At 35.1% G+C, this 16,706-nt stretch overlaps 1 protein-coding gene across 1 annotated transcript; it reads left to right on the top strand.

Moving 5' to 3' along the window:
- The first annotated feature begins 7,031 nt into the window (after positions 1-7,031).
- On the top strand, positions 7,032-9,700 carry LOC118056764 (disease resistance RPP13-like protein 4). The gene is made up of 2 exons (XM_035069104.2): positions 7,032-7,180; positions 7,276-9,700. The coding sequence occupies exon 2, from the start codon at positions 7,285-7,287 to the stop codon at positions 9,436-9,438; it is 2,154 nt and encodes a 717-aa protein (XP_034924995.1). The 5' UTR covers positions 7,032-7,180; positions 7,276-7,284; the 3' UTR covers positions 9,439-9,700.
- Positions 9,701-16,706: the final 7,006 nt, after the last annotated feature.

Below are 16,706 nucleotides of genomic sequence, written 5' to 3'. Positions count from 1 at the left end.
TATGATCAGCCAGCACAACTAAATCACCCAAAACAAAAAGAAAAGATCATCAACCAATCTGAAGAGAGAAATGGTCATGCTTGTGGAAATGGAAAACAGTGAAGAACAAGGTCTAAAACTTTCAGAAAAGAGAAGTAATGGTAGAGCAGGAGCCATCGAATATCCTTCTATTCCTCTCCTCCCAAATTAGATAGACTATAATGCCAAAAGAAACACGCCTCATTCTGCCTTCAGCACCATTGCCACTCTTACAGAGACCCCGAACAGCATTGTTCAAAGTAGACATGCATCTTGTTATACGCAGCCACTGCTTAACCCAACACCAGAGAAGAGAAGTCCAATGGCAGCCAAAGAAAAGATGACAATGTGACTCATCGTCCACATGGCAGAAGATACAAGTGGAATCAGTTTGGAGAAAGTGAAGCCTATCTCTTGTACGAAGCCTACCCCACACTGCCAACCATAGAATGAAACTGAAACGAGGCAAGGACCAAGGCTCCTAGACGACTTTTCTCCAATGCACTAGAGAGCTGCGAAATCTCAAGAATTCATAGGCATTGACTGTGAATGCACCTTCTGACCTGCTCCATTACGCCATCAAAGAGAGAGTGTGAGGTTGGCCACCACTCAGTTCACATAATTTGTTTCAGAAATTTATGATGGATTTCCATAGAGGTGAGGAACTAGGGTGGGTTGTGATATCCTAGATGGAGGAAGAATGCAAGTAATAATGATGAACCCATTTAATCCAGTTGGAGTCGGCCTTGAGATGAATATTCCAGATGAGCTTGGCGAGGAAACTGTTGTTGCGAGATTTTATGTCAAAGAAACCCAAACCTCCTTCAGTTTTGGGGAGACAACCCGTGTGCCATTTTACCAGAGCAGATTTGCTCCTTAATACATTGCCAGTCCACAAGAATTTATGGCAAATACAGATGACTTACTTGGTAACAATATCATGGACAGGAAAAATGTTCAGCCAAAACTGAACCATGTTATAGAGGACTGACTTGAGCAGCTCAGCTCTGCCTGCATAGCTGAGATTTTTCCCCAGCCAACCATGAATAGCTGACTCTAGCTTGTAGATAAGAGGGGAGAATTGGATGGCAAGAAGTCTATGAGGACTTAGAGGAACTCCAAGGTAGCGAAAAGGAAAAGACCCTTCAGCAAAGCCAGTGTCCATGAGAAGAAAATGTTTAATGTTGTCCGAAACACCACCAAAATAAATAGAAGATTTGTTGGCGTTGATATCCAGCCCCGAAGTCTTGCCAAAAGTTGCCAATTGCTGAAACAACAAAGACACAGATTGCCTATCTCCTCTTGAAAGCAAAATTATATCATCAGCAAACGCTAGATGATAGAGACCGAGGGAGTTGCACTTCGGGTGGAAGCGAAAGCCAGGAGATAGAGAAGCCTTTTGAAGCATTCTTGAGAAATATTCCATACAAGCAAGAAAAATATACGGGGAGAGAGGATCCCTTTGTCGAACTCCATTTTTTCCAGGAAAGAAACCTTAAATGCTTCCATTAACAGCTACAGAATAAGAGGCAGTTTCAACACACTGCATAACAAGTTGGACAAACCGACTTGGAAACCCAAGCAGAAGGAGAAGCTGACGGAGAAAGGGCCATTGAACCGAGTCAAAGGCTTTTTTGAAGTCAATCTTCATCAGACAGAGAGGAGAGGTATGTTTCCTTTCATAATTGCACAGGAGCTCTTGCAGTAAGTGAATGTTATCCGTCATCGATCTCCCACCTAGAAATGCATTCTGCATTGGACTAATAATAGCCACAAGAGCCTGAGATAATCGCACAGCAAGAAGCTTGGCAATCACTTTATAAATGACATTGCAGTAGGAGATTGGACGAAAATCTGAAGCAGATAAAGTATTGGCTGATTTGGGGATTAACGTAATGATGGAATGATTTCTTTGTTTAAGCATTGCACCCGACTCGAAAAAATCCCGCACTGCAAGACAGAAATCCTTACCTAAAACAGCCCAAGACTTTTGGAAAAAGCATGAGGAGTAGCCATCGGGACCAGGGGCTTTACCATCATCAATTGCAAATAAAGCATTCTTTATGTCCAAGTCAGAAACAAGAGCAAGAAGAGAAGCATTGGAAGCAGCATCTAGACAAGGGCCAAGCTGAATAACGTCAACATCAAGAGGGAGAGTGTCTTTTGGAGTTCCCAGTAATTGGCTATAAAAATCCACAAAAACAGCTCCCACCTCAGCTGTAGAGGAAGTAAGAGTGCCATCACTGCGTTGAATAGCAGAAATGAAATTCTGTCGATGCCTCCGGTTCATAAGAGAATGAAAGAATGAAGTGCCAGTGTCATATTCTTTCAAAAAGTTACTTTTCAGCTTTTGGGAAAAGAACTGCCATTCACATGCTTTAAGATGTAGGCTCTGTCGGAGATGCTTGTCTATAACATGAAGTTGGGCATTATCCTTGTCAGAAGAGAAAATAGTTTGGTGCACATCCAAGGCAGCTTCAGCACGAGTAACCCTCTCAGAGATGTGACTGTAATGAAGTTTGTTGAGTTCTCTCAAAGGCCTTTTGAGATGCTTAAGACATTTACAAAGAATTAACATGGGGCACCCAGAAGCCACAAGATGCCATTCATTTGCAACCAGCTCCAAGAAGCTAACATGATTAGTCCACATATTAAAAAATTTGAAGCATTTCTTACCCATGAGCTGCTGTGAGTGGAATGAAACAGTAGCGAGAGAATGATCAGAGAATGCCCCTGGATTATCAAAATGGACGTGCATTGATGTATGAGTAAGAGACTAAAGAGGATTTACAAGGACACGGTCAAGCTTGCTCCAAACTCTGCCATTGGACCATGTGAAGTGGTTGCCAGAATAATTTAAATCAGCTAGGCCAAGGTTAGAGCAACATTGTCTGAAATCAGTTGTCTCATATATGGAAACAGCTTCCCCACGATGCTTGTCTGCTTGAGATAGCAGAGAGTTAAAGTCCCCTAAGATGAGCCAAGGGGAATTAGGACTCTAGTTTCGTAAATCATCCCAAAGAGCTCTCCTGGCAATAATAGTGTTAAGCCCATAGACGAAAGTGGCATAGAACCTGAACTGATGAACCAAGCTAGAAATAAGAACATGAAGTCCTTGAGCTGAGTAACCAAGCAAATCAACATTAACAGTCACTGGATTCCATAAAACCACAATTCTTGTTGTTGACGCCGCTGCAGTATTGGACAAAACCTTCCAATTTTTCAACCGAAATTTATGCATGGAGTCAACTCTAGAAGGGAGCATTTTTGTTTCAAGCAACCCACAAACATCCATCTTGTGCTTCTTTATGAGGCTAACTACCTCATGCTGCTTCAGGGGATTGTTTAGTCCCCTGATATTCTAGCTATAAATTATCATAGTTTTGCAGGGGAAGGGAATACCCTTCCACTACGACTACGCTGCTTTTGGTTACGAGTCCTGACCCCACATTGGTCAGCCACTTCAATCAAAGGAACCTTCACAGAATTGCCAACCACCACAGTGTCACCAGCCAATGGTGAGGAGCCGTGAGCCTTACCATCACAAGAATGCATTATCAGCGGAGCAATGGGAGCTGGTCGGGGAGGGGGCTGATCATCACAAATAGGAGGAACATTCACAGGATTACTAACCATAACCATATCTCCAGCAGTAGTTGCCACAATATTTGTTCTGGTGGGGGAGGAATTGTGAGCCTCACCATCACAATGATCCACTTTCAGCGGTGCAGTGGGAGTAGTGGAAAGACGCTGAACTTGTCCAACACAAGGGGCTGTCGCCAAAGGATCTGTTTGAGAGGAGTTCGAAACGACACCTGTGCAAGCATGAAAAGAGGGGGGAGCCGAGGAAGCAAGCACTGGCGCAGAACCAGCCATAGCCTTCCCCTTGTGCTGCTTGCTAGATTTGCGAGGGACAACGGTAACCCAACCAGCAGAGTTTTCAAGAGCAACTTCTGGCCTAGTGGTGTCCTCAGAAGCCTCTTGAATGTTATTGTCTTGGGGATGATGGCCTTGCACCGTTGGAGGAGGAATCTGGGGAGGAGGCTGGGGACCCAATCTGCCAAAAACAGTTCCTTTATCTACGCCAGGCCAAGGCTGGGGTTGAGAGCAAGGTACCTTGCCGGTAGTGGCAGCAGCTTTGGAACAAAGGAGACGAGTGTGGCCAAGGACATGGCAGAAGTTGCAATACTTAGGCAGAGTCTCGTATACAACTTTTTGCTGCAAAGTAGACCCTTTTGGCAGTGGTGTTATTATCTTAATATTATACGTGGATGACATATTATTGTTAAGAAATGATATATTTTTAATTTAATCAGTAAAGTTTTGGTTGTCCAAGAATTTCTCCATAAATAAATTGGGAGAAACAACCTATATATTGGATATAGAGATCTATAGAAGTAAATCTAGAAGGTTGTTTAGATTGTTCCAACTCATACATTAGATTAGATGCTAAAATAGCTTAGCATTGAAGAATCTAAGATTGGATTTTTATCTTTTTTGCATGAAACACCTCATCCCAAAAACATGTTTTCTAACACATAGATTGAGATAGATATGATAGAAATGGTATTCTATATTTGGTTATTGGATCTATCAATGAAGAAGATAAACTAGAAGTTCAAAATTGTTTGAATTAAGATTTTTTCAAAGAAAAATTGGAAAAATTATAAATATAAGTCAATATATGTTTTACTCTAAATGATAGTGCTCTGAGTTAGAAAATTTTCAAATAAGAGAGCACAACTAATTCTACAATTGAATAAGAGTACACCTCCACATTTCAAGAAACAAGGAGGTTGTTTGGATCAAGAAGTTCATCAATGAACTAGCTTGGTTCCTAGCATTGTTGATTTAGTTGCCTTGTATTGTGATAACAATTAAGTCATTGTATAAGCAAATGAATCAAAGTATCATCAATGATCTACACAAGTACTTAAAAAATTTCATTTGATTTGATAAATCAATAGAATAAAAGATGTAAAGATAAAACGAGTAGCCATCGAAAAGAATTTAAAAGATCATCTTACTAAGTTATTATCCATGCAAAAGCATTAATGTTACATGGAGCAATATGATATTACATACATAAGTGATTTGCTTTAGTGCAAGTGAGGGATTGTTAGTTTAATATGTCATGCAGTCAATCGGTTGGTTACACGCTACATTAATATATTCATGTGAATACATATTTATTATTAATAAAGGCTTAATTTATCTTTAATATTCATATAATATTGGATTGATGAATCTAATATTTGATTTATGAATCTAGAGTAAAGATAAAGTCAATGAGACAAAAATATTTTACAAAGAAAATTATCAAGTTGTTATAATTATAAGAATTATATTGCATCAGAGTATTGTTTCTAAAATGTTCTTGATCGATGTTTTCTTTAATATTAAACATTTATTAGAGTCACATAGACTAATACATATTATATTATTTTCTTTATTAAAGAAACTAGCTATTCTTATAAGCTGATATATAAAGGATGTCAAGAATTAATATGTAGGTACTTGTCATAAAACATGTATACTAAACTGACCTGCATGACAATTTCATATGGAGAGATCGCTTATATTTATGGAAAGGATCATTTAACAGTTGTGTAATTGATCTTTAAACTTGATATCACTAAGTCATCTTATATAGAAAATATTATGCTTTGATCCTGTTATATGTTATCTTAATCGAGGTGATGAAATCACAAACATTAAGTATAACATAAACTATATGAAGGTATTTCAATGATCAAGAAATGATTCATCATCCTAGGTGAATTAGAAAAAATATTTTATTTGTTCCCAAATAGTTTTGACCAGGAAATTATTGGCCAAGGTGGAATAAGATTTAGAAAGAGTTTCAAATTTTATTCAAACAATCAATGAATTTTATATAAAGAACAAACATGATTTAACAGAACAGACATACTTTATACTTTAATGTTAAATCAAAATATTATTGATTAAATGATATTAATTATATAAAGAAACCGATCATTGAAAGATTAAGTTAAACCACTAATGACTTTTCTGATATTTGAGATATCATGACACATTACTCGATGATGCACCTGATTTTTAAATATAAATTAATTAATTGTTGAATTGATAATAAATTAAATTGTTTAATTTATTTAATTCTATTTAATTAGAATTAGAATTTATATATGTGCCAACATATTAGAAACCTAATGAGCCACACACATTAAGAACCATTAGTGAGAAATTAAACTGATATGATTTAATGAAGTATGACTTGATTAAAATATATTTTAGAAACTAAGAACTATAATATAATTAATATAGGGATTATATATCTTGATCTAGAAAAATCAAGTAAGGACTTGTTTGATTAAAATTATAAAATTATCTTTAAATAATAAATGGATATTATTTAAAGGGAAAAATAGATGTTTTGTTATTTATATGATTTTTAGGATTTCTTATAAATTTAAAGTTAAGCCTATTGTTAAAATTAAGAGAAGAGAGAAAAAAATGTTTGTTTGTTATATAAAAAAACTACGTAAATACAAAATTAGAGCTAGCACTCTAGGCATAAGAATCCATCTCTTATAAGTAGAGATTTAGGAAATTTTTCATGGGTGGTTAGTGTGGATTACCATTGGAGACCAGATAATTTACAACAATCCGACCTATAAAAAATTTATTCAAAACCGAAAAAAATCAGATCTTCAAGTGATATAAATCTCTAACTAATTTTAAATCTATTTAACATAATCTTAAAAACTCTCAAATAATTTCATTTCATAATTTTTCACAGCATATAATATTCAAAAAAAAAAAAACTAACAAAGTCTTCCTCCTAATTTCAAAAAAAAAAAAGATGGAAAAGGAAAAACAGCGGACATTTGATTGGGGCAAAAAAAGATGGCGGGGGAGGGGGGGGCATAATTGAGCTCCCTCTCCTCGTCTTCCGCTTTTCCATTAATTCTTTTTTCTATTATTTTAATCCATCATGTAATTTACAAGTCCAATGATGAATTAAAAAAAGAGAAAAAAGACTACAGCGTTGACTGTGCATCAGTTACAAGATAAGAATCAGAACCAAGATTCGTGGGCATCTACCAAGAGCAGCTCTCAGTTCGAAGTACTTACTGCTTTGTTCGTCCCTGTTAATTGAGGATAATTCAATCAAAAGGTCAGCCAACATCTAAATTATCTTTGTAATCATCAGTTTTCTTTTTTATCTTTATTCTGTCCTGCAATTCATTGCCTTTGATTCTTTGTCCATAGTACCTAAGGATGTCGATCAAAAGAGATCCAGAGAAAGTTGTGTCAACATTACAGAATCGTCTGTATCAAGCAATTGATCTGACAGCAGGGGGGATTGACGAGAGAATGAAAGAAAATGAACTGGTGTTAAATTTTCGAAGCGCTGAGGCCAAGCTTGAGGAATTGAAAAATCTTCTCTCTGGCCACAAGCGCTGGGAAGACACAGTTGTTAAAAAGTTCAACGTGCTGCGACTCCGGATTTACAAAACTCTCTCACTTGCCAAGAACCAAGCTGATGGCGCCAGACAAAATGCCAATACCATCAAAGATCATCTACATTTGGTTGACAGGAAACTTGACAAGCTAAATCTTCGGTTGCAACCGCTGTTACCGCTGTTCCCTGCAAAATCAGATTCAGAATCACGTGAGAAGATAAATCCATATAAGGTAGCTCAGGAAAGAAAGGTGTTGAAAGAGTGGAAAGAGCTAGAAGTGGAAAGTATTATCTTGGAAAGCTCAGCCATGCTCGATCTTCAGGCAAGTTACCACAATCTTGCGAGGCTAGATTTGAAACTCTGCTTTCTCTTTTTATCTGTTTTTCCAGAGGAAGCTGTGATAAAAAAGAGGCCATTGATCTATTGGTGGATTGGCGAGGGTTTGATCACTGCCAACAAAAAAAAGACAGCTGAGGAGGAAGGAGAAAGTATATTTCAGGAGCTAATAGAGCAAGACCTCATAGTACCGTACCATGAAAGACCAGATAAACCAAGCCCAGCTGTCAACGCATGCATAATGCATCCTTGGATTCGTCACATGGCAATCAGTTTAGCCCAGAAGGCCGACCTCTTCGCCTTCGATTCCTCGGGAACACCATCTTATGGTAACTACCGATCTCGACGTGCGTGCTTGGATTTGAGCAGTGACAGCTCTTCTAGTGGCACTACTCCAAATGAAGAGAATTTGCTAACTGTGTTCAATGTGAGCAAGCGATATCTTAATTTCAGTCTTGAGTGGCTACTGAAGTTGAGGAAGGTTGCAGTGCTTCAGCTTGGGCGGTGGCATTACTTACCTGTGCCTCAAATTAAAGTTGAAAATGAGGAGCTTGGGCTGTGGCATCACTCACCTGTGCATCACATTGAAGTTGAAAATGAGGTGTTTTTGAAAGGTCTGTGGGCTCAGAAGCACTTGAAATATCTTTGCCTCCGAGGAATATCTCTGATAACCACACTTCCTTCATCAATTGGCGAGCTTTTTAGCCTTGAAATTCTTGATCTCAAAGCGTGCCACAATCTAGAAGAATTGCCTTCTGAGATCGGATCATTGACAAGCCTCACCCATCTTGATGTATCTGACTGTCCCTTCCTAGAAAGCATGCCAAAAGAGCTTCAGAAGCTCACTCGTCTTCAAGTGCTCAAGGGTTTTGTGATTGGGAACTCGAAGAGAACTCCGTGCAAGATAGCTGATCTTGCTGATTTGAAGGAACTAAGGCGGCTTAGCATATATATAGGGAATGAGGCAGTAGTCAAAGAGGGGGAGTTCGCAAAGTTGAAGGCCATTGAAAAACTTCGCTGCCTGACAATGTGGTGGGGAGTAAAAGTATCTCTGGAGACATCCAGGGTCAAACCTGAAGAAAAATCTGCGAAATTAATTACCTTGACAGACTTGTCATTTCCCCCAGGGTTAGAGAAGTTGGATCTGAGAGGCATTCCTCAGCCAAATCCACTAAAAGAACTGAAACCTGCCTCACTGAAGCAGCTAAAAAAGCTCTACATAAGAGGGGGGAAACTTCAGAAGTTGAATCACGGAGAAAAGGATGATCACGTGTGGGAAGTAGAGATATTGCGTCTCAGGTATCTCAAGGATTTCAAGATAGACAAGAAAAGTTTGAAGCAAGCATTCCCTAAGCTAGATTACTTGGATGTCATATGTGATCAGAGTGGGGATCAGAAAACGAAGTATAAAGAAGATTTTGTGCTAAGGAACAGAAATGAAATTGGAGAGTTCTTCAAGGAGAAAGGGAATTCGGAAGAGGAACAGAAGAATGCCATGCCAGCAGAAAATGAAATTCACGAGGAGGGAAAATCTGCGGAAAGTGTATTGATCGATAAAGGAAAGGGGAAGGAAATAATGTCAGAAAGTGCGGTTGAAAAAGCCAGTTCCAGCCGTGATCATCATTCGCAGTAGTGTTGCTGCTAACCATTTAGCCAGCGCTGCTACAGTTTGAGCAGTAAGCATATGGTCTCATTGTATAGATCTGTTCTTGCTGCTCAAACTGTTTGAATTCCCTCCCCTGCAATGGAATTATATTTTAGAAACGTTCTTATTTCTATGTATTTCTATGGAGACTATTGACATCTGTACGTTGCTTTTGATAATGGGATGATGCCATGCATCTCAAGTCTTGTTTATCTTATCTTTTCCCAAGAATGTTTGCGTTTCTCTCTCATCTGGTCTCGATTACGTTGTTGCAATTTATCAACTATGCTTCCATCATTGGTTTGCACTGTCAGAACCTTGGAGTTTCTTTTCACGAAACTTTAGATTCATCCCATAAGATCCAGTTAAAAATTTAATTAAAATCCGTTGATTATTTATTTTTTTTAACTAAAATGATGTAGTTTAGATTTATAAAAAAAAAAAATAAGAATGATATGATAATCAATTAAAACCTGTAACCTAATCAATAGAGTTTTGAACTAAATCGAACACCAAAAGCAAAGTTTAAAAACACTAGTCCTCACATTTGAGGGTCTAGCCCATTGGTCAACAGCAAAGCTTGTCTTTGCGAAGGTCCTGGGTTCGATCCTCAAGAGTACCAGCCTGTCACCCCCGCGGTGCCTTACCTGCCTACTGGGCTTGCAGGATGTTCAGTGGGCCCGGGGAATAGTCGTGGTGCGCGTAAGCTGGCCCGGACACCCCGGGTTACCAAAAAAAAAAAAAAAAAAACACTAGTCCTCGTCATGTTATTTGTCATTTCTGCACATCTATTCTATTGATTAAATTATTGACAACGAAATTGCATACCTAATTTTTTCTTCTTTTTTCCTTTACAATTACACCTATTAACAAAATTTAAAAGGCACAAGGGTTTTTACTTTAGCAATCCACGCGTAAACCTCATTTTGCTATTCCAAAACAAAATCTATGAACTTCCATTTATTTAGCAGGAATGGTTGATTCTTGCGTTGCACGAGTCAGTAAATAGGCAGCCCCGTGCTCTTCAGGAGACATTTGTAGGGCTATCAAATTACCAGACACCATCTTCTGCAATGGTGTTATTTAGTTTGGCATGAATGACTTTTTTTTCTTTTTTTCTTTTTTTATGCTCGATTTTCATGTCTAGTTCTTTAAAATTTCAAAGCAACCTTTCATTAATTATTCCTTTATATTTGGTCTTTATTTTTTAATTATAATTTATTTTATTTGAAATATTTTTTTAATGAACGATTTTGTGATTTTATTTTATTTGAAATAATTTTATTTTTTAATTATAATTTATTTTATTTAAAATAATTTCCTTTATTATTCCTTTACATTTTAACGATTTTTTTTCATTAATTGCTATTCCAAAACAAAATCTATGAACGATTTTGCTTCTTCTTCTTCTTTTTTTAATGATTCTTTAGTTTCAGACTTGTACATTTATTCAATTAGATATTGGACTTTGTTGTTTTTATTTATTTGCTTCTGTATATTTTTTCACTAATTTTAAAAATAACCTGGATTATCTTGGTTCTTTATTTGTTATCTTTTGTTGAATTTACTTTGATAAATATTTTAAATTGATTTTTTTATTTTATCTTTCAATATTAAATTGGTTGAGAATTAATTTTCATTTTCATTCTATCCTTTAAGCTTGATTATATATATATATTAAGCTTCATGATTTTCTTTAAGTTCCTCTCTATTTGTTTATTTCAGTCTCATCACTTTGATTGGAGATTTGATGGGTTAGCTTGAGTTGGCTCAGTTATTTTAGGCTTTTTTTATTTAATTTAATATTTGTTATGTTTTATCCTTTAACATTGAGTTGTTTTTGAATTGTGCTTCTTAATTATTATTTTTTCTAGTTTTCCTTTCTAATTGTCCACCCCATTAGAATTTTTTTAAAAAAAAAAAAGACGAGGGCCCAAGTGTGCGAGCCCTTTTCAAATCGGTCATACGGGTTGGTTTGGCTTGCTAGACCTAGGAACTATTAACCTCTTTTTTTTGTCTTTTTCTAATTTTGCTTTAAAAAAAATTGATGCATTTTCTAATATGTATTTTTTAAATAATATTTAAATTAGTACATCTTCTCTATGATTGTTTTTTATTTAGCCTTTTTAAAATAATGGTTGTTGTTTTTTTAATTATTTTATATGTATTTAATTTTTGAAATGATTATTATAATTCATCAATAATTTTTTCTTATATCAATGAGCTTTATATCTAAAATAAAATATATTTATTTTTGGATAGTATTTATAAGTTCAACCTTGCATAATATTTTCCCCTTTTATTCTATTCATTTAATTTTATGTGTATATCTATTCTTATAATACTTTAATTAAATAAAAAAATAATTTTAATAAATAGAGTCATTGAACACAAATTGGTAAATAGCCCATGTTACAAGATCATATATCTTGATTTTTCTAATTATTTATTCAGTTATTGTTAATGACTTTTTATATTGACTTAGATGGTTCTTGATTTTTTTAAATAGATGTGTACATAAACTTTTTGATTTATACTTAAAAACTTTTATGTAAAAAAAAAAGTGTCAAACTACATGTTCAAATTTTTTTGTTGGAAAACAATATTCGGCCAGCGACAAAGCACGGGTCAAATAACTAGTATTCGTCATATTTTTCAAACAAAAAACTAATTTTAATAAACAAAGTCATTAAACACAAATTGATAAATAGGATGTGTTACGCGATCTAATATCTTGATCTACAACTATTTCTCAGCACCCAAAATTTTCCCTATTTTTTCTTACTTTTTTTGAAAAATCCAAAATAAAAAAATTATTGATGTATTTACATTGTTTTTATCATTTTCAGCATCATTTTAAAAGAATTTAAAAATAAAATATTTACTTTTAATACATTTAATTTTTAACATATTCATTTCAACATTATTAATTAATTTTTCTTATTGAGTCTACATTAACTCACATAAAAGTGGCCATTAAAAAAAAAAAAAAAACCCTTTTTTACACTAAAAGCCCCACTCTCTCCCAAAAATTACCAAAAACAAACTCGTGACGTCCACTCTCAGCCAACACCTCCCCACTTTTATCGACACCAGACAGGAAATATTTATCTTCCTTCACCTTCACTACCAAATAAAGACCCATCACAACGATCCTAGAAAAAAGACTAGACTTTTATTCTATACCTTAGCTGTGCAAAACTCCACGCCATTTTCATATTTTCTATCATTCTTGCCCCGTCATAATTTCTCTTTCTCACTGCTATCAGCATACTAGAACTAGACAAACTCGTCTCCCTTTCTCGTTTTTGAACAAAAACTCACAAATCCATTTCGCCCAACACCAACATTTTTCAATGCTATCAACCCAGATAGTCATCCTCCCTCTCGGCATCCACCGCCAGCGTTGCCACCCCCTCTCCTTCAGCCACCATTCGGCCACCATCATCAACCCAATGTCGTTCCCTTTTTCTCCACCATATAATATTGCAGCAACAAAGCCCCTGACCGACGATCATACTTCACTAACATCAATAATCGTATTATTGTATATATTTTTTGGATTGTTGAACACTCTATTTTGATTAAGCAGTGTGACGGAATGATTTTGTCGGTGTGAGGCACATAATTCATTGGTAAAAATTTTACTGATGGTCTCACTGATGGAATACGTTTGTCGGAATATTGATCGTCGGTAATTTCCATTTCTGTTGGTAAGTCTGTCGGGAAAAAAAAAAAAAAAAAAAAAAAACACCGAAGGTCTTACAGACGGGGAAAGGCACGCCAAAAAAAAATTCTCGCGTTTGAACTTTACCGACAGACGTATTCCGTCTGTATTTCCAATGATAAATCACCGATGGCCAGTCCGTCGATAACGGTGGCATGGGCCATAAATATTTTAGAACTCTCTATAAAATACTGACGGATATAGACCGTCGACATTGTCAATGGTAAATCACCGACGGACTGGCCGTCGGTGATTGTGGCATGGGCCATAAATCTTTTTGAACTCTCTGTCTAATACCGACGGACATATTCCGTTTGGAAGTCCGTCGGCATTTATTTAAAAATATTTTTATAAAATTATTTAGAATAAATAAGTTTTTTTCAAATATTATATTGATTAATAGTTAAAAAAACTAATTAACCAGATAAAATTATATTAAACATTAAAAATATAAAAATACTGTTAAATAATATTCATCCAAATATTCATTACAAATTTAATGTGTTTTAAAAACAAAATTAAATTAGAATAATGGCGGAGCTGGAGGAGGAGGAGGTTGGTTGTTCCCGGGACCATACGGCCAAAAAGGGGTTGCACATGTATCATCACCCATTCTTGATCTAATGTCCATGACCATTTGACGGAGCTGATCATAATTCGTCGAGAGTCGTTCATATTGTTGTTTCAAGGCCATGAACTCCTCAGACTGAGTGCTCGATACTAATGGAGAGCTCCCAACGATTGAGACACTACAAGTTATCCGCAAGTTTTCGGTTGTAGTGTTGGAGAGCCCGTAGACTCCATCCACAAATCCGGATTGAAATCCGGATGGGTCGGAGGATCATCCACGTAACTCTTCCTCAACCGGCTATTATAGGTCTCCTGAAATTTTTTTTTAAAAAATCATCATATTCAATTCAAGAAAATAATAACTTATGAAATAAAATTATTGAACGAACATACCACAAAGTGTTGAGCATGGTTGTCCACAAACTGTTGTACCCCCTTTTAGCAGTCTTGACTCCGCGCGTGCCTCTCTACAAACAGATCCATTGGGCTCGGCTCACGTCCAAGAGACATAGCCTGTAAGCAAAAAAAAAGGTTGTAAGTTAAATATATTTATAAGTAACAACAAATTAATTAACAATATATTTCATTTAAATTAATCTTACCATCCGCTTCGCATGTGCATTGAATGGAACGGAACTGCCGGTATGTGTGGTCACCGAACCATGAATTTGCCGGTTTCAGTTGTCAGCACCGGATTGTGAGCATCGTGCGAACTGCTCAGATGTCACGAGCTCAATATATTGCGTCCATATATCCCCCGAGATGAATGGTGGTTTGGATTCCCGCCAAACCACCACCTCATTCCAGCCTTCTAGATCGTTACCTCTCGCATATATTTTTGCTTTTTTTTTTTTTGTGTTATACCAAAAATCACGCAACCTACTTCCATAGTAACAAATTAGAATTTAAAACAAAAAATTATATTATTTTCGATATTACCTAATTGATGCGTGATTCTCTCATACCCTCCTTACAACATTGTTGTTCGCGCTATCCCACTCAAATTTATGTTGTGTATAAATAATTCATTTAAAATAAAAATAGTACAAGATATAAAATTATAAAAATAATTTATTAAAAATAAGCTGGAAATTAAAAGTTAACACCTACCTGAAATCATCGAAACTATGCATTGATAATAGGTCTTCACTCAGCATGTCTGGAAACCTGACTCCATTGAAACAATGGAATCTCCATCGATGATTTAAACGCCGATGTTATTGTCTGGGCAACCTCAATGTTTGTGAACCTGAAATTAAATAAAATCAATAAAATATTAATTAATTAGTTGTTCATAAATTATGTTATAAGTGTGTGTGTGTGTGTGTGTGTGTGTGTATAAATAAAATAAAAAAAAAAAACTAACACCTAAACAACCTGACATTGAAAGGTCATCCTTCCATTGTGCCTGATACTTGCGGGTGAATTGACCCCTATGTGAAGGCACATCACCTCGGCGCTGTGAAACCTCGCTAAAAAAGACAGTATCACAAGTTGGCGCAAGTGCCTCTTCGTGATCAGCACCTAAAGATAAGTCATCCTCGTTGCTAGAAGAACTAGTTGCAACCGTCTGCTAACGACATGCTGTTAATTTCATTATACGCATCTACACAAATTTATACGAATAATTACATAATTAAATTTGATTATTTAAAAAAAAATTCAGTAGCACCTCCCCTATACTGGAGAGAACCCATAATTTTCAAACCTGCAAATATTTACAATAACCACAAACCAATTGACTTCATTGGAAAATCTTATATATAACCAAACATCTATAGAAATTTAACATCTATATATTTTCAACTAACATCTACAGAAATATATAAATGACAATTAAAATTAATGGAAATAATAAAAAACATAACAAGCAATAATAGAATACAATTGAGTTAAAATAATTAAATTTAATTCTTCATTTCCAATTACCATTTCCATGGTAAATTCAACCATAACAATTAAAATTCAACAAAATTTTAAATAATTATTACAATACAAACAATAAAATAATTAATTTTTCATTATAGACATCTACACAAATTTATACGAATAATTACATAATTAAATTCAATTATTTAAAAAACAATTCATCAGCACCTCCCCTATATTAGATACTACCCATAGTTTTCATACCTATAAATATTGATAATATCCACAAGCCAATTTACTCCATTGCAAAATCTTATATACAACCTAACATCTATATAAATTCGACATCTATATATTTTCAACTAACATCTATACAAATTCATAAATAACAATAAAAATTAATCGAAATAATAAAAAACATAACAAGCAATAATATAATATAATTAAGACAAAATAATTAAATTTAATTCTATATTTCATTTAACATTTTAAAGGTAAATTAAACAATAACAATTCAAATTTAACAAAATTTTCAATTATTATGGCAATACAAACAATAAAATACATTGAACAATTCAAAAAGAAAAAACTAAAGACTTTAGCAATGAAAAATGTTTACCTTAATAGTGTGTTGATTTAAAGATTTTATCTACAAACAATACACAAAACAAAAAACACAACAAAAATAATCATAAACTAAAATAATAATAAAAAAAAAGTAAACAAATACAAAGATAAAGAAAGGAGAATCATACCTTTTAATATGTTGAAATCTACAATAAAAACAATAACAAAACTCTTTGAGGAAGCAAAGGAGAAGAGAAGATGAATGAGAGGAGTCGAGAAAAAATGAACCGCGGAGGGGGGTCGGTTTTATACTGCAATTTTACCGATAGATTTATTGATGGAACTTAAATTTTTTTTTTTTTGCGGTGGCATTAAATTCCGTCAGTATATTTTGAATTTTGCACCAAAATTATTGGAAATCCCTCCAAAAATTTTGTTGTCCGTCGGTATCGACGTGTCAAAGCATGCGTGCATTGGAATTTCAAAATCCATCGGTGAGTCCGTCGGTAAACTGACCGACTAA

This window comes from Populus alba, chromosome 19 (assembly GCF_005239225.2).
Source record: "Populus alba chromosome 19, ASM523922v2, whole genome shotgun sequence".
Taxonomy (NCBI): Eukaryota; Viridiplantae; Streptophyta; class Magnoliopsida; order Malpighiales; family Salicaceae; genus Populus; species Populus alba.
Note: the sequence above shows the minus strand (reverse complement) of the source record. Positions and strands in the feature narration are given on the sequence as shown.

Bases quoted from the DNA above. Each gene is read 5' to 3' on its own strand.
- LOC118056764 (XM_035069104.2), top strand. From the start codon at position 7,285: ATGTCGATCAAAAGAGATCCAGAGAAAGTTGTGTCAACATTACAGAAT.